Below are 21,540 nucleotides of genomic sequence, written 5' to 3' on the forward strand. Positions count from 1 at the left end.
ACTAACGTAGGTTATCAAGACCGAAGAATGCAGAGTATTTAACAAAAAACTACCACAATTCATGGAAACGTGTCGAGAAGCTACCACTTTACAAGTTTGTGCCAAAAACTATCACTTTTTCTTTAATCTTTGACTAAAAACTACCATGTCTGTAAATCGACCCATTCGTCCATTTTAAATGCACTTATGACAGGCCTGGCCCGCATGTAAGTGTTGAGCCGGCATATCCACTCCCCCGCCGCCGCCGCCGTTAACTGATGTTCGAGCCGGTGAAGCACGAGCGCGCCGGCGTGCGGGCCGAGGCCGTCGGGTCAGCTCGGAGCAGTGGAGGCTGACGTGCGCATGGGCAGCAGCGGTGCCGGCCGCGACGGGTGCGAGCAGCAGCCGCGTCGGCCGCGCACGGGCGTGAGCTGCGGCGGCCCCATATGCGGGCATGCTACTGGTCAGCTTGGAGCTCCAAGTGGTGGAGGTCGAGGTGCGCACGGGAAGCAGCGGTGCCGGCCGCGACGGGCACAAGCAGCAGCCGCGCCGGCCGTGCGTGGGCGAGAGCACCAGCTAGCCGCGGAGGTAGAGCTCGTGGATGTCCGCGTGGCCGCGCATGTCGATGCGGCGCCAGAGCGCGGGCACGTCGCTCGCGGCGCGGCACCAGGAGCGGCGCACCTGCCCCACGCCGGTCAGGATCTTGATGTGGTCGAGCTTGTGGAGGATGGCGCAGAGCACGTCCAGCAGGAGCCTCGCCCAGTCCCTCGCCTCCTCCGCCGCAGGCGCTAGTGCTGGCCCCTTGCCGCCGCGTCGTCCACGGGAGTCGAGAGCCACGAGACTAGGCTGTGGAAATGAAAATGGACCATGCTTGAGCCATGCTCCAGGTGAGCTGCGCGTAGCCGCCGCCGCCGTCGCTGAAAATGGACCATGCGTGAGCCATGCTCCAGGAGAGCTGCGCGTAGCTGCCGCCGGCGAGCGTGTGTGCCGTCGTGCGTGAGTGAGCGCCGGCCGTGGTCGGCAGTAGAGGTGGCTTGCAGGTGCACACGAGGTGTTTGTAGAAATGCCAAAGAGAGAAAGAGAGAGGAGGAAGAAGAGGGTCAACCTGACTTGTGGGCCCATCCTATTAGAAAGACGTTTAAAAGAGGTGAATCGGGCATTTTCGCGATGTGGTAGTTTTTAGTCAAAGATTAGAAAAAAAGTGGTAGTTTTTGGCACAAATATGTAAAGTGGTAGTTTCTGGACACGTTTCCATGAATTGTGGTAGTTTTTGGTTAAATACTCAAGAATGCATGGTATGCAACTGTACATGTATATATACATACTATATCGTAATTGCAACAATGGAGTAAGCTGTAGGAAAATACATAACCAACATTCACAAAACCAAAACAATTAATAGGCTCTAGCAACTGTATGTGGCGTTTTTCAATAGGAGTAACAGCCATGAGCACCACACGGAGGTTGCCAGGCTTTTCAAAGACGGGTGAGCTGGGCGCAAAGCCACTCCTCTGTCCAAAGGAGAGTGATACAAGTAAATCAAGTGAGCCTCGAACTCACATTGGTTGTCTTAACAAGTAACCAATATTTTAACTAGCATCTCGCACTAGACCAGAGAATGGTAACTCGTTTTTTGTTTCAACTTAAACTGAAGCTGCAATTGATGATTTCTATTCAATTTTCTGAACAGGCACAATGCAAACAAAGTAAAGAGAAAAGCTTCTGGATACCTATTTTTCAATCTTGATATTCACTACGCTAGGAATGTGCTGAATGTAGACCCAGTCCTCTCCTCTTGCACTTTCAATGAATTCTTCTGGCATGTCCGCAAGGACCAACTTTTGTACAGAAGTCAAATGTTGGAACCCGTGTGAAACAGTGATCATGCTTCTCAAATCAATAAGCTGTACATAATCCAGGTTTTGCATGGTGCCAGCCTCCATTTCAATAAAGTTGAGATGCTCCATGTGAATCAGGTGCAATTCCTTGAGCTTGGGGAACCATCCTGCTCGGAAGGTCAGCAGTTGCCCGTCATAGGCCCTCTGAAGTGAAAGTTGGCCTAGGTTTGACATGTGTGAGATGGAAGGAAGAGGATCCACCTGCAGCCTGGACCACTCCAAACTCAAGAATGTCAATTTAGTGAAACTGAAGAGCATAGGTAGTGCAACCCCTCCATGCAACTTCCCGCGTAAGCGCAGCCATTCCAGACTTGGAACATGACCAAAGTTGTCGAGGTCAAGTACAAGCTCCTCGATGCATGAGACAATACCGAACCTAACAAGGTTTGGCATTCTTCTGATGGAAGTGCATATGTTCTTCAGATATTTTATTTTCTCAACAAATATCCCAAAACTACGCAGTTGTGTCAACTTTCCGAGATTATCAACTAAACCTTCACTTGCTACTATGTCTCCCAGTACCTGTAAATCATTTAGATGATAAATTTGGGAGAGTAATCTGACTGCTCGAAAGACGATAAACCCTTCACCAGCAACGGCACAACCAGCTCTTAGCAAGCGGAGCTTGGTCAGCATCCTTATTTCACCTGGCAATTCCATTACATTCGTACCTTCAATATTCAATAACTGCAGCTTTCTTAGCTTACCGATTGACTTGGGTATCTCTTTAACTTTAGAGCCCTTTAGATCAAGATAGTTCAAATTGAAGAGATCAGTTACGATATCGGGGAGCTTCTCAATGTTTGCCCCTTCCAATGACAACACCGTGAGCAATCTGAAATTTGCAAAAGCTTTCTGAAACCATGCATCGTTCACTTTCTCATCAAACAAAAGAAAAGACCGGAGCTGTCTTGCACCTGCAGCAGATTCCACAGCTTCCGCACCCTTCAGTACAGAAACTCGACGAGCTTCAATCCCAAGTTTTGTCTGTCGGGGATCTTCTGCAACAAGAGAGAATCTCTCACTTCTGCACCTTGCTATAGTTATCTCTCTTACAATATCATGCATCTGGAATCCTTTTGCTCTACCACTCTGGTTCCTCTCTACAACTTGAAGAAGTGAACGATGAACAAGCTCTTGAAGGTATTCCTCAGCCACTTCCTCCAAAGTAGTACCGGCACCCCTTTCCTCAACAAACCCTTCAGCTATCCATAGCCGAATAATCCGTTTCCTTCTAATAAGATAATCTTCAGGGAACAAACAACAATACATGAAGCAGTTTTTTAGATTTCCTGGTAAGGAATTAAAGCTGAGACTGAGAATATTTTTCAGATGGTTCAGCTCTGGGTTCTTATCGATATGCCAACTAAGCTGACTATAGAACATATTCCACTCCTTCTCATCTGCGTTAGTGTAGTTCAGGAGGCTTCCAATAACAACAATAGCAAGGGGTAATCCGTCACATTTTTGAATAATTTTCTCAACCAAGTGATTCAGGAATTCTGGACATCTTTTCCCATCGATCCTCTGAAATGCTTTGTGGCAGAAGAGATCCCATGCATCTTTCCATGGCAGGCGTTTTGGCTCAATACGACAATCATTGTTTACTATCGATGCAACACCTTCAATTCTAGTTGTGATGACAATTCTGCTTCCTATATTGTTTTCAGGAAGTGCATGGTTCAATAGTGCCCAAGCATCTCGACTCCACATGTCATCCAACATAACCAAGTATTTTTTGTCCTGCAGGTAACTTCTTAGTGTTTGTACCAAATTTACTCTGTCCATTGTGTCAATCTGATCATGGATGTTCACATTCTTCTCCCTGACCTGTCTGAGTATTCCTCTCAACAAATCTTCAACCTTATACTTCTGGGACATTGTAATCCATGCACGGCAATTAAAGGCATTTTCAATTTCTTTATTTTTGTATATGCCACGAGCCAGAGTTGTTTTCCCTATCCCACCCATACCACAGATGGCGATTATATTTCGAGTTTCTGGACCATGCATCAACAAATGATTAAGTTTTGCCTTCTCTTCTTTATTCCCAAAAATATCCTCTTCGGTATCAAAATATGTGGAGTCCGACCAAAGTTCCTGGTAACTCTCCTGTCCTAGACTGTTGTCTCCCTTGTGTTCACCTACTGAAATGCCATAAAGTTCCCTTGTGCTCATCAGCTTCTGGAGAGTGACCTCAATCTGTTTAAGTTGCCTGGCAATTTCATGCCATTCGTCAAGGTTTGTGGAACGACGGAAGAGGCCCATTAACTTGCTGCCTTTTCTGGATGTTTGCCCAGTCAGATAGGTAAACTCATCAATGACATCTTCAGTTTTGTGTGCAACATTCTTTACTTCATCAAGCCAAGCATCATACGCTGCACCTTGTGACGAATAATTTTGTTGCTCAGCGAGGAAAGCTTTCGTGATATTAAATTGACTTTTAAGATGTGTCATGCTGTCCTTGATTTCAGGTAAAACTGACGTTTCTCTCCCTAACTGTGACCTCAACAAGTTTAGTCCTTCTTCCGCCAAAGCATCCCCAATTTTCTCAAGAACATAAAAAACCACGGCTTCCGCCATTCTTGCTCCGCAAATTGTGAGCAATACAATAGATTGCTGTGTTCAGGATCGATCCAGCCTTGCTGCTGTTGAAACATTACAATTTATGAAAATAATAGTTACGATGGGTGTAAGATGAGAAACCATTAATGTCATGGCGCATCTAAAACTAGCAGCCTAGTCATCAAATTTATTTACATCAATTACTCATAGAACGATACTATGCAATATACAATAACTGTTTGCCCAAACTTTAATAAGAAAAAAAATTGATCGTAGTCCCTGAAACTATGGCCGAGGGCCGAGGCTCATCACTCAAATAACCCGCTAAAACATTTCTTTTCTCATTCAAAATGTATGTTGGTGTGTTGAATAATATTTCTTTTCTCATTCAAAGCATAATCTCCAACGTTGACTCGCAAACCGGAAAACGCATCCGTGTGCGCACCAGGGCGACCAATCCGCGGGGCATTGATGTGGGAGCCGGCCATCCAAAGTTAGATGCATACATCCGGCCCCCAATTTTATTTAAAGTCCGCATACGTCCGCACGGTCAAAACAGCCACATATCTAGTTCTAGTTTAGGTAAAAAAATGTTCAAATGCAGCAATAGTTCTAATTGAAATTGAGAACATGCTCTTCCGCATGCTCGGCGTCTGCAAGGACCGTTTGGATGATCACCGTCTCATCCGTGTAGTCCTCCTCGTCGGACGAGCCCTCGGACGACACAACAAAGTGCTCGTATATGTACTCTATATCCGAGTCCATTACTTCATAGAAGAAGGCACAAAAAATTATAGCATGGGCATTTAAACGAACACATGCCGGGCATGGTGAGCACCAAGGGCAAAGGGTACCTGTGTGGCGGATGGAGGAGAGGCATGGAACGATGGCGGAGGACAAGTGGGGTGGAGCCCTCGTGTAACGATGGAGGTGACGGAGTCGTTGTGATCCGGCAAGGGTGTGCCGGGGTGGTCAGGGTGGTGGAGCGGCGGCGAAGGCAAGAGAGAAGACGATGCAGAGAAAGATGGGAGGATGGAGGCGCAGGGTCTTGGAAGGGTTTTGGTGGGATTTTGGGTGGGGCGAGGGTGGGTGTCGGAGTCTTACATGGATGTTCTCTGGACTCCCGCAAAGCCCCCCCCCCTCCCCGCCAATTTGTTTCGAGTTTGCGGGAAAAAACGCGTCTGGTCCGGTCGGCGGACCGATACAGGCCCGCGTCGGATGGCTAAGGGCGTCCAAACCGTCTAGTCCAGATGGCTGTGGGCGGTTTGAGGGTCTGCTTTGGAGATGCCCTTAGCTAGTAAGGCAGATTCTCTTTCTCTCTCTCTCTCTCTCTCTCTCTCTCTCTCTCTCTCTCTCTCTCTCTCTCTCCCCCAAAACCCATCTAGGGTTAGGCCAGCGCCACCCTCTCCCTACCGCCACCGCATTGATACGTCTCCAACGTTCATGCTATTATATTATCTGTTTTGGATGTTTTATATGCATTAATATGCAATTTTATATTATTTTTGGGACTAACCTATTAACCGAGAGCCTAGTGCCAGTTTATGTTTTTTTGCCTGTTTTAGAGTTTCGCAGAAAAGGAGTACCAAATGGAGTCCAAACGGAATGAAACTTTTGCGATGATCTTTCATGGACCAGAAGCAAACCAGGAGACTTGGAGATGAAGTCGGAGACTCAACGAGGTGGCCGCGAGGGTGGAGGGCGCGACCCCTACCTCGTGGGCCCCTCGGAGCTCTCCTACCCTAGTTCCTTCGCCTATATATTCTCTTATACCGCAAAAACATCAGGGGGAGCCACAAAAACACTTTCCACCGCCGCAACCTTCTGTACCCGTGAGATCCCATCTAGGGGCCTTTTCCGGCGTCCTACCGAAGGGGGGGTCGATCACGGAGGGATTCTACATCAACATCATTACCCTTCCGATGAAGCGTGGGTAGTTTACCACAGACCTACGAGTCCATAGCTAGTAGCTAGATGGCTTCTTCTCTCTCTTTGATTCTCAATACCATGTTCTCCTCAATGTTCTTGGAGATCAATTCGATGTAATATTCTTTTGTGGTGTGTTTGCCGAGATCCGATGAATTGTGGATTTATGATCAGATTATCTATGAATATTATTTGAGTCTTCTCTGAATTCTTATATGCATGATTTGATATCTTTGCAAGTCTCTTCGAATTATCAGTTTAGTTGGGCCTACTAGATTGGTTTTTTTTTTTGCAATGAGAGAAGTGCTTAGCTTTGGGTTCAATCTTGCGGTGTCCTTTCCCAGTGAGAGTAGGGGCAGTAAGGCACGTATTGTATTGTTGCCATCGAGGATAAAAAGATGGGGTTTTCATCATATTGCTTGAGTTAATTCCTCTACATCATGTCATCTTACTTAATGCATTACTCCATTCTTTACGAACTTAATACTCTAGATGCATGCTGGATAGCAGTCGATGTGTGGAGTAATAGTAGTAGATGCAGAATCATTTCGGTCTACTTGACACGGACGTGATGCCTATGTTCATGATCATTGCCTTAGATATCGTCATAATATGCACTCTTTTATCAGTTGCGTGACAGTAATTTGTTCACCCACCGTATTATTTGCTATCTTGAGGGAAGTCACTAGTGAAACCTATGGCCCTCGGGTCTCTTTTCCATCATATAAGTTCTCTTTTCCATCATATAAGTTTCCGATCTACTATTTTTCAATCTTTACTTTCCAATCTATAAACCAAAAATACCAAAAATATTTACTTTACCATTTATCTATCTCTATCAGATCTCACTTTTGCAAGTAACCGTGAAGGGATTGACAACCCCTTTTATCGCGTTGGGTGCAAGTTTGTTGATTGTTTGTGCAGGTATTCGGTGACTTGTGCGTTGTCTCCTACTGGATTGATACCTTGGTTCTCAAACTGAGGGAAATACTTACTCTACTTTGCTTCATCACCCTTTTCTCTTCAAGGGAAAAACCAACGCAAGCTCAAGAGGTAGCATGCATCACCACCGACAAAGTCCGGGAGGGGGAAGGATGGCGGCATCGGGCATACTCCATCGCGGTTCTTGGCGTAGTTGCGGCGGTTCTCGTGCGGGTGTTTGGGTGGTGACAGCGTTGGACCATGGTGGAGGTGGCTCGTCTTTGGTGACTCTGGTCGATGCAGCAGCTGCCTGACCTGATCCACTGGCTACTGGATGCTGCGGAGTTCACGATAGCAACCCAGGGAGTCAGATGTGGCCCAATTTGCCCCGCCAGTTCTGCCGGTGGTTTCTGCGTGTTTGTGGCACCCTCACCACTCAGGAAGTGTTTGTACCAGTGGGTTTGCATGCTGATGATGTTTGCGGTTCCTCCCGCATTCGTTCGGCGGGGCGTGAGGGTGTGGAGGAAGATTTGCTCGGGCGAAACTCGACGGTGCAGCATTTGCGGACGTCGCTTTCCTCTTAGGGCTCGTCGTGGAGCTCTTTGATCTCCTCGGCTCTCAGTTCACATCTTCTGGTCAAGGTCGGACAACAACGTCGATCTTGCATCGCTTACCCATGATGGTGCTTTCCCGGGACTAGACTTGCATGACATCATGGCCAAGGTGGAGCGGCATGGCATCTACCGCATCGACGACGATGAGTCTTGGCAGCATGGTGTAGCGTGGGCCTGCCGAAGGATGTATGACGGTGGAAGTGCGTTGGGCGATGGTGCTCTTTGGCGCCGTGACAGCATCAACGGTTGGCAGGCCTAGTAAGGATGATGTAGACCTCATTTCCTAGAGATGGGTCAGCGGTTTGATGGTGGTGGCGGCTTCTGAAGTATGTACATGCAGTGTACGCTTTTGGTTTCCTACATCGTGTGTATCCTCCTAGTACGTCATGCGAGCGGATCGGTGGTGACCGCAACTCTAGATGGTGGGGCATGTGAGCATTCCCCATTACTGAGTTTGTAGGTGAGGCTGGTGGCTTCAGGTTGTTCGATGCATGTACTTGTCAGCCATTTTTAGAATAAGTAATAATGTGGTTGTGTGCATCACTCGATGCACAAGCTACGGCTTACTCCTCTTAAAAAAACTAGTAAGGCATGACTCGTGAAGTCAATCTTGCAGGACATACACGTAGGAGACTTGACCCAAGTCTCATCTATGAGAGGAGACTGACCTAAAGTTAGTCCACCCTCCTACACGTTTCTTTCCTTTGTATTTGACTGTATAAAGACTAGATTAAGCAATTGGCTGCACAACACTACGTGTCAATTGTTTCAATTTGAGAGTCTTTGTGTTTGAGGATTCTTTTTCAAGCGTGAGTAGTAGAAGCTAACAATTGGTATCAGAGCTAAGTTCCTGGTAGTGCATCGGAGATGCTGAAGAGTTACAATTGTCTGGATGCATTAAGGACACTAGAGCAAATCAAAGCCGAGAACAAGGAGAAGGTCAAGGCTCGCATGCTCTAGCTACGAAGAACGGCAGACAAGAGCTAATGGCTCCGCGTACCATGCGTGATGCAGGAATGTCCTTGGCAGCCTTCCCTCTCTTGACGCGTATCAACTAGCATGGCTGGTCGTTGCTCATGATGGTTATACTCTAGGTGGCGTGGCCGGTGGACGACAGTGGAGACAGGTGACCTGGAGTTCACTGATGATAGGCTGGCGCTCGAAGCAATCCTTCGCTCTATGCTGCTCGAGATTCTTTCCACCCTCGTCGTCAAGAAGACTGCCGAGGAGGCCAATCAAGACTATACGCCTCGGTTCCGATGGCGTGCACGAGTCCAAAGCACAAACACATGGCTCAACTATGAGGAGGTCAAGTTCCTTCTAGGGGAGTCAATTGATGACTTCGCCCTGTATGAGGTATGGCATGGAAATACTATGTATGAGGTATGGCATGGAAATACACCAAATTTGCAATACTTAAGAGTGTTCGGATGTGTCACACATGTCAAGACAACATCTCCCTGATACATCTCCAACGTATATACTTTTGTCAAAACCTTTGCTTTTGTGTTGGACTCTAATTTGCAATACTGGAATGAAACTAGCCCGGACTGACGTTGTGTTCAACAAAACTACTTTGTTGTTTTTTCTGTGTAGAAATAAAAAGTTCTCGGAATTGAATGAAATTTCACGCGGAATTGTTTTAGAATACATAAAAAATACTGACGCAAAGATCTACCCGGGGGGGGGGCACTAGAGAGCCATATGAGCTTGTGGGGCCCTTAGGCCTCCGTTTGCCTTAAACACAACTCCATAAATACAGTCTCCCCGAGAAAAATAAACAAAGAGAATGTTCATTGCGTTTTACAATACGGAGCCGCCGACACCTCCTGTTCTTCATCTGGAGGCCTGATCTGGAGTGTGTTCGGGGCTCCGGAGAGGGAAATTCATCGCCATCGTCATCAACAACCCTTCTTCATCAACAACCCCATTATGCTCGCCCCTGGGAGTGAGTAATTTCATCATATTTATACTGGAGGTAGATGGAGATGGATGAGATTCGTCATATAATTGAGTCAATTTGTTAGGGCTTGATCCCTAGTATCCACTATGTTCTGAGATTGATGTTGCTATGACTTTGCTATGCTTAATGCTTGTCACTAGGACCCGAGTGCCATTGTTTCATATCTAAACCTACTATGTTTTCATGAATATGCTTGAGTTCTTGATCCTGTCTTGCAAGTTATATGCACATGTTATTGTTCGGAACGTAGACCCCAAGATGAAAATAATTGGGATACTCTCCGGGGATGAATGTAATTTGAGGAGTTCATGTATTCACTATGCGATAAAGCTTTGTTCCATTTATCTATAAAAAGGAGTGCCTTATTACCCTTAGTTTCCATTAGGACCCGCTGCTGTGGAAGGGAAGGACAAAAGATGTCATGCAAGTTCTTATCGCAAGCACATATGCCTATATACAGAATACATGCCTACATATGATTGATGACTTGGAGCTATTGTGTATCACTCTAGGTTGTGACTGTTACATTATGAATTTCATCCAAATATCAATCGCTAATCGATGCCTACACTTTTCATAATATTCTTTTTGCTTGAATCACTGTTACTGCTACTGTTCCAATTGCTACAAAACTGCTAGTCATTGTTACCATTGCTATCAAAACTATCATATTACTGTGCTACTAATACTTTACTACAAGGAAGTAACTTCTCAGGTGTGGTTACATCAACAACTATACTAAGGTTTATAAATATTCTTTGGTTCCCCTTGTGTCGAATCAATAATTTGGGTGACATACTACCCTCGAATACTGTTGCGATCCCCTATACTTGTGGGTCATCAAGGCTATTTTCTGATGCTATTGCCGCAGAGCATAGCTCTATTTATTAAGTTCATTTGGGAGTTAAATATATGATACAATTTATATTCACTATGAAGAATCTGAGAGACTCTAAGACCAAGATCATGCCCTCTAAGACGAGGGGATGTAAGGAACTGCCAACTCGATATGCACTTGATTCACCTACTGTTTTAAGTCAACTTGTGACACCACCACCGGCTATTCAATCTGATATGTCACAAGTAATAAACATTGCTTCTGCTATATTGATGATACTCATGATGATGCTTCTAATTTGCTTGATGAAACCGTGTCACTTGGTGAATTACTTGATGCTCATATTGCTAAAGCTAAAGAATCTAAAAATTGAAGAAAATTATGAATCACCTGCTACACCTAGTATTCATTTTAGAAGTAAATTATTAGAAGATGTACCTAAAGGTTACACCTTTCCCAAGGAGTTTACTAGAGAACTTATGGCTTTTGATACGGGTAATGGCACAGAAGGTTTTAGGGCTAGGTTTTATGATACTAGTAATGGCATAGTATTCCAAGGAAGCATAAAATTCTATCAAAAGCGTCGACAATGTCAAGGAGCTCAACGAAACTCTTAAGGAAGTTGTTGTGGCCATAAAGGGGGAGATTGCCGAGTTGAAGAAAATCTACTCGGAATGGGATAGCAAATTCAAAGACTTGCTAGATGCTTCCGCGAAGAGCAAGAAGGAGTTCGAAGACAAAGTTTCTGAGTTGCTCAAAAGAAGCAGCAGCTTGAAGAGTGTTTTGAGAATTAAGTTGACTTGGTGAACCAGAAGCTTGAAGGTAACACCTTGTTTATTCTAAGTAAACATCATTTCTCATTTTGTTGTCTCAGTATATTGTCATTTTGCTCCTTCCCTTCTTGCTTTGTGGTTAGGATTTTGTTTGGATATTTAGGAAGAGATCAAGAGGAAACAACAAGACCTTGCCCGTAAGAGATTACTTCTTCGAGACAGCACAATCTTGTCGCTTTTGCGTCTAGATGAGCACGGCAATGTTGCTACCAGATATGTTGAGATTCTAAAGGAGTCGATGAAAGTTGAAGACTTGTTGCGCCCAGGGGAAGAACTCGGTGATGTTGTCGAAGCTTTCCTTGATCAGATGAGGCAAATTCCTGACAGAGTGGGGCATTAGAAAAAACATGTTGCTCATTGTGGGGCGGATGTGGCTCTTGCACTTGTCTGATTCCATTTCATGAAGACAGATGAAAAGAAGCTAAAATGCCTCAAGGTTGCCAACACGGAGGAACTCCAATTTCAAGATTTATTGGAGACATTCATCGAAGCGACCACTCAGATTGCGGAGGTCATAGACCTGAACACCTTCATTGACCATGTTAGCCCTTCGAAGGGCCCTAGAGACGGCAGTGGTCGAGCCTAAAGGAAAAACTTGTTGCATGAATAAATTTTCCTCAGTATGCCGAGTAGTTTTGTAATTGTTAAACTTGACCGGGCTTGGATCTAAGACTTGCTTGTTTGCTTTGATGGCTCAAACTGATCAAAACTTTGAATATTTGCATGTCTTGATTTTTGATGTTTTTACTTAGGAAAATTGGTTTGCAGCTAAGTCTTCGAGATGAGAGAAATTATCTCACTCAGGTAGGCTTCAGACGCACAAGGGGGGTGCAAATCTATGCTCTAGTAGTGAGCCATGTTGGATTGGGACATAATTCTCAGGTCAGGCATAGCCTTTCAGCGTAGCCCTCGAGTGTGCTACAACACTTGAGTTGAGTATAGTCCCCGAGTGTGGCGCGGACCTTCGGCATAGCACCCGAGTGAGCACAAGATAGTGTTCGAGTGGAGCGTAGTCGCCGAGTGTGGCATGGCCTTTTGGACGCAGCCCCCGAGTGTTCAATATCGCCTGAGTGGGCTACACCATATGGTTTGAAAGACAAAGCACAATCAAAAAATATTTTTATTCATTGATATTCTCACTCATGACAAGTCCTTAGCTGGATTACAACATTAAGACATGTTCATGTGAAAAAACTACGTAGAAGGTTAGCATTCTAAGCAAGGGGGCTCTTTTGCTTTTTTGTGGAGGTTGTACAACCGATAAAGCTCCATTTTGTAACACCTTTGAAATGACAAAGGGTGCTTCCCAGAGAGGAGCTAGTTTTGAGGCTTTTATTGATCCAACCAGAGAACCATATCTCCTTTTTAAAATGAGCTACCACACACTTGTCTATTGTCATAACGCCGCAGATTCTGCTGGTAAACAGTGGATCTTGAGAGAGCGAGCACACGTGCCTCTTCTAAAAGATAGAGGCCATCTTGACATGCGACTTCGGCTTCTGCTTCTGAGTAGAATACTATCCTGGGGGAATTATGAAGGAGGTCACTTGGGAGGATGGCTTCCGCACCACACATAATAATGAACTGGGTGAATTCAGTGGATCGGTTAGCAGTTGTTCGCACATCCCATAAGACTGATGGTAACTCAGTGACCTAGGCTCCTGTGGCATGTTTCAGGTCGCGCATGAGGCGTGGTTTTAACCCTTGAAGGACCATCACATTCACTCTTTCAGTCTGGCCATTGGTTTGCGGGTGTGCTACAGAGGCATAATTGACCTGAGTACCTTGAGCGTAACAGAAAGCCCAAAACTCATCCGAGTCATAATTCGTCCCATTGTTAGTGATGATGCCGTGGGGGATTCAGAACCTGAAGATTATTTCTTTCATAAACTTGATGGCAGTCGCCGAGTATAACTTTCTGATGGGCTTGGCCTATATCCACTTAGTGCACTTGTTCACTGTCACCAATAGGTGTGTGAATTCAGTACCTGTAGTTCGGTGGGGTCAAACCATATAGAGGCCCCAGACTGCGAAGGGCCACACAAGTGGAATAGTCTTCATCGTGGATGCTAGTTTGTGTGCTTGGTTAGCGTAGAACTTGCATCCAGTGCACTGTTCCACATTCTCTTTAGCAACTTCATTGGCGCGTGGCCATAAGAAACCTGCACAAAATGCTTTGGTAACCAATGCTCAGGAGGATGCGTGGTGGCTGCATGAACCCGAGTGGATCTCCTACAATATCTGATGCCCTTCTTCTAAAGAGATACAACATTGTAAGACTCCAGAGACACTTTTCTTGTAAAGTTGATCTCCCTGGACGGTATGAGCCTTCGATCAACGGACGATCTGTCGGGCTTCAACTTCATTGTCGGGGAGCTCTTGTCTTAATAGGTAGGCCATATAGGGCACCGTCCACTTGGGTGTGATTAATTACCAAGATTTCCTTGACCAGATCAACTACCATTGGAACTTCAACTTCAGGTGGGATTGTTGGTCCGACTGGTTGTGGGGGCACTTCCTTGAAGGGGTCTTCCTTGATTGTTGGAGAGTGAAGGTGATCAAGAAATACATTGTTGGGTACTTCCTTCCAAGTAGAACTTAACTTTGCCAAGTCATCGACTGCTTGACTCCGAGCTCATGGCACATAATGCAACTCTAATCCTTCAAAATGCTTTTCAAGTGTTTTGATCGCCTTGCAGTATGCAGTCATTGCTGGACTGCCCATATCCCATTCTTTCATTACTTGGTTGATTGCTAGATGTGAATCACCAAGAACATTAACCGACGGATTCCGAGTGAAACAAACATATGCAACTCCTATAGAAGAGCTTCGTGCTCATTCTCATTGTTGAAGGAAGCAAAATGAATTTGTAACATGTAACTTTGCTGGTCTCCCCTAGTGGAGATTAAAACTATGCCAACTCCAGAGCCATGGGACATCTTTGATCTATCAAAGAACATGGTCCAATGCTTAGGGAAATTAACAGTTGGATATTGTTGCTCAGTCCACTCGCCTAGGAGGTCCACTAGGGCTTGAGATTTGATTGCTTTCTTTTGCTCCGAACATGATGTCGAGGGGTAATAATTAAATGGACCACTTGGATACTCAGCCAGTTGCGTCTCAATTATTCAAGATTTGTGACAACGGTGCGTCATTAACCACCATGACTGAGTGCTCTTGACAATATTGAGCCACCTATTTTGTCGTCAGATAGATTTTGTAGACCAACTTCTGATAATGTGGATATCATTGTTTGGAAGGTGTTAGTACTTCTGAAATGTAATACACAGGCCGCTGTACTTTCAAGGTTTTGCCTTGTTCTTCTACTCCATTATGAGAACTATACTGGTAACTTGACTTGTAATTGCTATCTATAGGAGCAATGGTTCTCTACAACCTAGAGCAGCGAGCACCGGTTGGGTGGAAAGCATAGTTTTCAGTTCTTGAAATGCAACATGTGCTTCATTTGTCCATTCAAAGTTGTCAGACTTTTTCATCAATCGGTAAAGCGGCATGGCTATTACACCGAGTCTGGACATAAATCTGCTGAGAGTTGCCAGGCAGCCTATGAGTCGTTCGATGTCGTGGGGGCATTTTGGCTTTTTCATTCAGACAATAGCGCCAATTTTCTCAGGTTAGCTTCATTTCCTCATTTGGAAACAAGGAAACCAAGTAATTTTCCAGAAGGGACCCCAAAAACACACTTGGCAGGACTGAGTTTGATCCCATAAACTCGAAGGTTTTGAAGGTTTCAGTGAGGTCCATTAGGAGGTTGGAACCTTTCTTAGATTTAGCCATGATGTCATTCATATACGCCTCCACATTCTGACTGATGTGCTTCTGCAAACAGGATTCAATCATGCGCTGAAAAGTTGCGCTTGCATTTTTAAGTCCGAATGGCATCATGATGTAGCGAAAAGACCCGAAAGGGGTGATGAAGGCTGTTTTTATTTCATCGGGTCTGTACATCTGAATCAGGTGGTACCAGGAGTACACGTCTAGAAAATAGAGCAACTCGCATCTAGCAATGGATTCCACTATCTGGTCAATGCGAGGGAGAGGAAAATGATCTTTGGGATAGGCCCTATTGATATTCTTGAAATCTGTACACATTCTAAGAGAATTATTATTCTTGGGCACCATCACCACGTTGACAAGCCACTCAGAGTGGTAAACTTCACAGATGAACTCGGTAGCCAGGAGCCGAGCAATTTTCTCGCCAATTGCATTGCGCTTTTCTTCTGAGTAGTGTCGCAGGTGCTCTTTGACTAGTTTTGCCTTGGGATCAACATAGAGTCGGTGCTCAGCAAACTTCATGGGAACACCCAACATGTCAGAAGGTTTCCTTGCAAAGATGTACCAGTTCTCACTAAGAAAATAGACAAACTCGCCTTGCTATTTGCTATCCAAAGTGGTTGAGATGTTAGTCATATTGTTGGGGTAGCCTGGGTGGACCTACACTTTCTTAGTCTCAACAGCCGACTGGAATGCAGAATTAGGTGTCGGCTTCTTCCAATTCAACATCTCACTAGGATCTTTTGTCTTCTTGTACTTGTTCAACTCGGCCACAACCATCTGAGCGTTAGCAATGAGTGAGCCATTCTGCATACATTCTTATGCCCTCTGCCTATCTCCCCAGACGGTGATCACTCCACTCGTACCGGGCATCTTCAACTTGAGGCAAATGTAACATGACGGGCCATGAAACGTTCGTAGAAAGACCTTCCAAAATCGTGTGGTCAGCACTCCAAAAGTCAACCACCTCAAAGACTAGCTTCTATTTTCTGAAATGGTTTCTCATCACTGAACACGACCTCCAGGGAGATTTGTCCGATTGATTTGGCCTTCTTGTCGTGGATGACCCCATGGAATTGCATACTACTGTTACTGAGCTTGGACATAGGAATTCCCATTCCCTTCAGCATGTCAGCGTAGAGGATGTTTAGACCGCTGCCACCATCCATGAGTACTTTGCACAATCGGAATTTGTTAACAAGGGGGTCGACCACCAATGCCTGTGGCCCAGGGGTCAGTGTGTGAGCAGGGTGGTCCGACTACGGATGTCTTGGCCCAATCCAGGTATTTGGGAACAACGACCATCACCATGCTGACCTCCTGATTGATAGCTTTTAACTTTGGCTTGCACTCGGTGTGGGAAAAGATCATCAAGACTCCTTGACGGTGTCCTGGACTAGGGGGTACTCAACGCATCATCTTCCGATCAGTTGGATTGGGCCGAGGACCGCCATGGCTGTATACTCATGGGTCAATCCGGACAGCTGCCGCATACAAGGAAGAATCCACAAGACTTGGCGATCAAGACAAGGACTCGTCCCCCACTGGCGTATTCGGCTAGGACTCTTGTTATCCTAGGCCTCTGGTGCATTATATAAACCGGGGCCAGGCTAGTCGATAGACACATACAACAACAATCATACCATAAGCTAGCTTCTAGGGTTTAGCCTCTTTGATCTCGTGGTAGATCTACTCTTGTATTACCCATATTATCAATATTAATCAAGCAGGAGTAGAGTTTTACCTCCATCGAGAGGGCCCGAACCTGGGTAAAAACATCGTGTCCCTTGTCTCCTGTTACCATCTGCCTAGACGCACAGTTTGGGAACCCCTACAAGAGATCCGCCGGTTTTGACACCGACATTGGTGCTTTCATTGAGAGTTCCGCTGTGTGTTCGGCAAAAGGTCGATGGCTCGCTTGCAGATCAACTGCGACTTTGGCATCTTCGTCACCAGCTCGACTGGTCACCTTGGTTCGACCAAGGACTACGCCCTACCTCCGATCATCATGTTCGGATGAGGGCCTTCATCAACATCAACTCTGATCTCTATCAAGATCATGAAGGAATCATCCAAGGAGCCCGGGGGCTCAACGTCAACATTGCCCTTGGGCGACCGTGCTGTTTCTCTAGACAGTGAACTTGTATCTGCCGTCACTGCCTCCTCGAGCGTCGGTTCGACGATTGCTTTGGTGGAATAGTGCGGAATTGAGTCTAGAACAACCCTGGAAAATTTCGTCGAGTTCCGATGGAGGAATCTCTGGCAATCCACGATATACCAGAGCCCTGTCAAATCTGGACGAGAATCTGGACGAGTTTAGGGCGTGGTGTCCAGCTTCTAGCTCGGACGTACTTTGGAAGATCCAACCGTTGATCTGCTGCGAAATTCCTATATCTACCACCCCTCCAAATTTCAGCTCGATCCGACCGTCCAAACTCCGGGAACCTTCCGATTAGTGCATCACTTTTCGGATCTGTTTTCTGCGCGAAAACGAATCCGACCCGAGTTCGTCTTTTTTATGAACGGGATTTCGGACATCCTTTTTAAAGGAAGTTTTGTATGGGGTATTGTGTTTTGTTTCCGAACACATCCCACTAACTTTACAATCTTTTGAACATGATCTTCAACATCATGCTGGTGTCAAACCAGTCCGGTAATATTGCTCCACGGCTGCCCACCTGCGCTAGACACATCGTCACTTTGTTGAGCCGCGCTCAACTTCTTCGGATCATCATCTCAGCAAGCCGAACAAGAGTCCGACATCGTGAAGGATAAATCATCACCAACATCGCCGCCCCACGGATTACACGGAGCAGGCACACCTGCATCGCCGCACGGTCACTTCATCAAGCCGGTATCGACCACGTCACGACCTGCATCGGCAGGGCCGCACTGCTTCTTTTTTAAGCTGGTGTCCATCATGCCGACCTACTTTAACTCATCGGCTGACACCGAGGCTTCATCACGTTAGCTGGACCGGGGGCTTCATTATCTCTTCATCAACCTACTCCGGAGACTTCGGCGTCACTAGCCGACCAGCTTCATCACGTTAGTTGGAGCGAGGGCTTTGCCTCGGCGAGGCAACCCTTGTCAGCGTCGTCATGCCGTCGCTTTATCGCCCGTCAGGCAATGGGTGTGCGGATTGAGTCCCAATTTTGGGAATCACCTTTCTTCATATTCCTACAACAAATAAACCAAGTGCTATTAATCCTAGTATTTTTTTGCTTGTTTGGGTTCATTTTTCCCAATGAATTATTACTCTGATTTGTCCATCATATGTATGCAGGTCTATCAAATGGTGGCCGCATTAACGATGGTCGCATCGTGGTTCGTTCAGTTTTCGTACATAGTCCGGCGAATGCCGCATCCGGAACTCGAACCGACCTGTGAATTCAGGCCTTGCCATGCCTTTACCGCATCACGCCGCCGCCCTGCATCGACATTGACTTTGGTGCCAAGCCATATTTCTTTTATTACTCACTTTGCATAAATTATTTATTATGCAACGATTTTTTTTATTATTACTATTATCTCTGGTTTGCACTATTTTTTGTGCACAAGAAAATGATCCAGCCGGACTATATCCGTTGGCGTCACCTCGGCTGGACGGGGGGCTTTGTCAACACTTCATTACCCCATGCTGGGGACTTCGGCATCACTCTGCCGTCCTGCATTGACCGTGCTATGTCACCACTTCAGAGTGCCGAGCTCTTTGCTCCGCAACCTCGGGACCGGCTTGGGGGATGGAACCTTGTCCCACATCAAGCTCAGACCGCGTCGTCAATACCGAACACATTAACCAGCTAAGCTGCCTTCACGCTCAAAGTTTTAAATTTTTAACTTATACTCAGCTCGACCAAGCATTATACTTTTTTGGAAAAAAGTTGCTTGTAAGAATTTTCCTTGTCCAAACTTTGTTTGTGACGCGTAAATTCAAATACCCCGTTTACTTGGGGGCTTTCTTCATTAAGTTTTTTCCTCTTGCATATGATTATACTTGTACGGCTTCGTTCCTTGTTCGTGTATTACGCCACAATATGCACCATATTGACTTAAGCGATTTGCAAGCTGGGTTGCCTGGCTCCTGTGCTTACCCCTACGTTCCCGATTGTTCGGCTAGGGAGTAAAGGGAGAACCTCTGTGATTGTCACGACCGGGTCCTCCGAGCTCTGACCTCAGACTGGGTGAAGCCGAAAGCTAGCGCTCTTATTGTTTTCAATCATGGTCGGCACACAACGGAACTCATGAGTACAAAAAATCTATTGCACAAGTCTCATAGTAATAATGAGCATCGAAGAAAGGTATCGGTGGGGGTACTATTTTCTTCGAAGATGCTTCTTACACTTTGTTTGTAATATAGCATAAGTTCCTTGAGCGCGCTTTGTCTGTTATAGCCTTATGGCCTGATTGCCTGGTTATCGGAAACACCGTCGATATTCTCGATAGGTGGAGTACATAACACTTTTCGGCCCTTGCCTAAGAGGGAGAAGCCGATGGTCGGTTAAGACGCGTATAAAGTTCGGGTGAACATAGATATGATACAAGTACTTCGATACATACAATCATTCTTTTACCCAAGTCACTTGGGGGCTCTTATGTTTATTTGAGCCATTTTATAATAAGTATTTTTCTTCTTAGTCGTTGCAAAGTTTTTATTATTATTCATCACTCCTTTTTTCGACACAAGTGTGCGGTCACTAGCCAGGGAGCCTAATTTCTCTCTCAAAACCGCTAGAGTTTAGTTTGCTGAACTGGCCTAATGAGAAGTACTCCGCCTTCGGGATGGGAGACCGAAGCCGTAGGCTGACCCGCTTGAAGTCTTGAGATAAGATGTGTCATGTTAAAGCATGGCAGAAGCACTTTTTTTCTTTCTAAAGTCCAAATTTCGGATTAGCACCGAACACTTGATCTTGTTCGGACGTCATGTTTTTACTGACGTTTTTTGGTTTTCCAAGCTTTTGGCACTTTTAAACTATATGTGTGTTTTCAGCACAAGTCTCGCAGGCAACGCCGGACACCTTTAGAGATTCGGCAAAAACATTCTCGGATATTGCTATATATGCATCGGTTTCGAATTGTGTCTTCGGTCAATAGTTGGGTTGCCCGGCTCCTACGCTTGCCTCCTACGTTCCACTTTGTTCGGCTAGGTATGCAAAGGGAGAACCACTGCGATTGTGTTTCCAGCTCACATGGTTAAGCACCTCAGTGGAGAAAGCCAAAAGTTGACTGTCACAATAAGCGTAAACTGGTCAGCGATCCGATGACGGTGTTAAACGACGAGCCATTCATAACAATGGCCGAAGTGTTTATGGCTTGACCTCGACTGTTGCCGAACACTACCGGGGGCTATTAACTGGCCTCCCAAACTAAATCCTCGATATTTTGCTCTTACATTGGAGCTGAGGTTTCATGATCATGCTTAGCATGCCAACCCAAAGAAAGGAACCGATAGTGGGACTATTTTCTTTGGAAGACATTTCTTCTGTTAAACAGTAATATAACATATCTCTCTGCGTACCTTTGTTTATAAAACTGTATGGCCAAATTGCCTTGTTTGTTGTAAATCTTTGCCCTCATAAAGGCTTTATAAAGTAGAACAAACACTCCTCGGCTATTGGCCGAGGAGGTGGAAGCCGATGGTCGGTCAACAAAGTTTTGTACAATGCAGATCTGAGCATTAATGACGTAAAGTACTTGGATACATAGAGTCATTACACATAATTTGTGATTTTACTATGGATATCAATCCTTAATTCGGCCACCCGTCCCCGCATTAAGGCTCGGGGGCTACTGGGCTTCGGGCTTATTATTTACAAATATTAAAGGGCACATCGATCCCCTGATCTAGTGTTGCCACCCGACCAGTGTCTCGGGGGCTACTGCATTGCCTGTCCAATGCAGAAAATTTTAAGTGTAATACAGTCTCCGAGGAGATTTTGATCCTCAGGTTGGTCGGCCGCACCCAACCCGAGTCTCGAGGACTGAGCACGCCGCTTTTTGTGTCCCAAAGTATTCTGCCGAGCTAGGACTTGATCCTTAGGACGATTTTGCAAATCAACCTGAGTCTGAGCGGCTACTGGGATCAGCGGTCTTATGTCATCCTTCAGGTGCATCTCGGGTTTTAGACCGATACACACCTTGAGGGCTACTGGCTATATATCTCGTCGGAAGGTGCTGAACCACCTCGGAAGCAGTTCGGCATATAGC

The 21,540-nt window shown here is 45.7% G+C and overlaps 1 protein-coding gene across 2 annotated transcripts in view; it reads right to left on the reverse strand.

Moving 5' to 3' along the window:
* Positions 1 to 21,540, reverse strand: part of LOC123136411 (disease resistance protein RPM1) — a 59,099-nt gene that overhangs the window by 657 nt on the left and 36,902 nt on the right. The window contains exon 2 of one of the 2 annotated variants that reach the window (XM_044555766.1): positions 1,710 to 4,525. In XM_044555766.1, the coding sequence (XP_044411701.1) occupies positions 1,710 to 4,460 (2,751 nt within the window). In that variant the 5' untranslated portion in view covers positions 4,461 to 4,525. The remainder of the gene's footprint in view (positions 1 to 1,709; positions 4,526 to 21,540) is intronic. The other variant, XM_044555767.1, reaches the window with a different exon arrangement.

The sequence above is a fragment of the Triticum aestivum genome, chromosome 6B (genome assembly GCF_018294505.1).
Source record: "Triticum aestivum cultivar Chinese Spring chromosome 6B, IWGSC CS RefSeq v2.1, whole genome shotgun sequence".
Classification (NCBI taxonomy): domain Eukaryota; kingdom Viridiplantae; phylum Streptophyta; class Magnoliopsida; order Poales; family Poaceae; genus Triticum; species Triticum aestivum.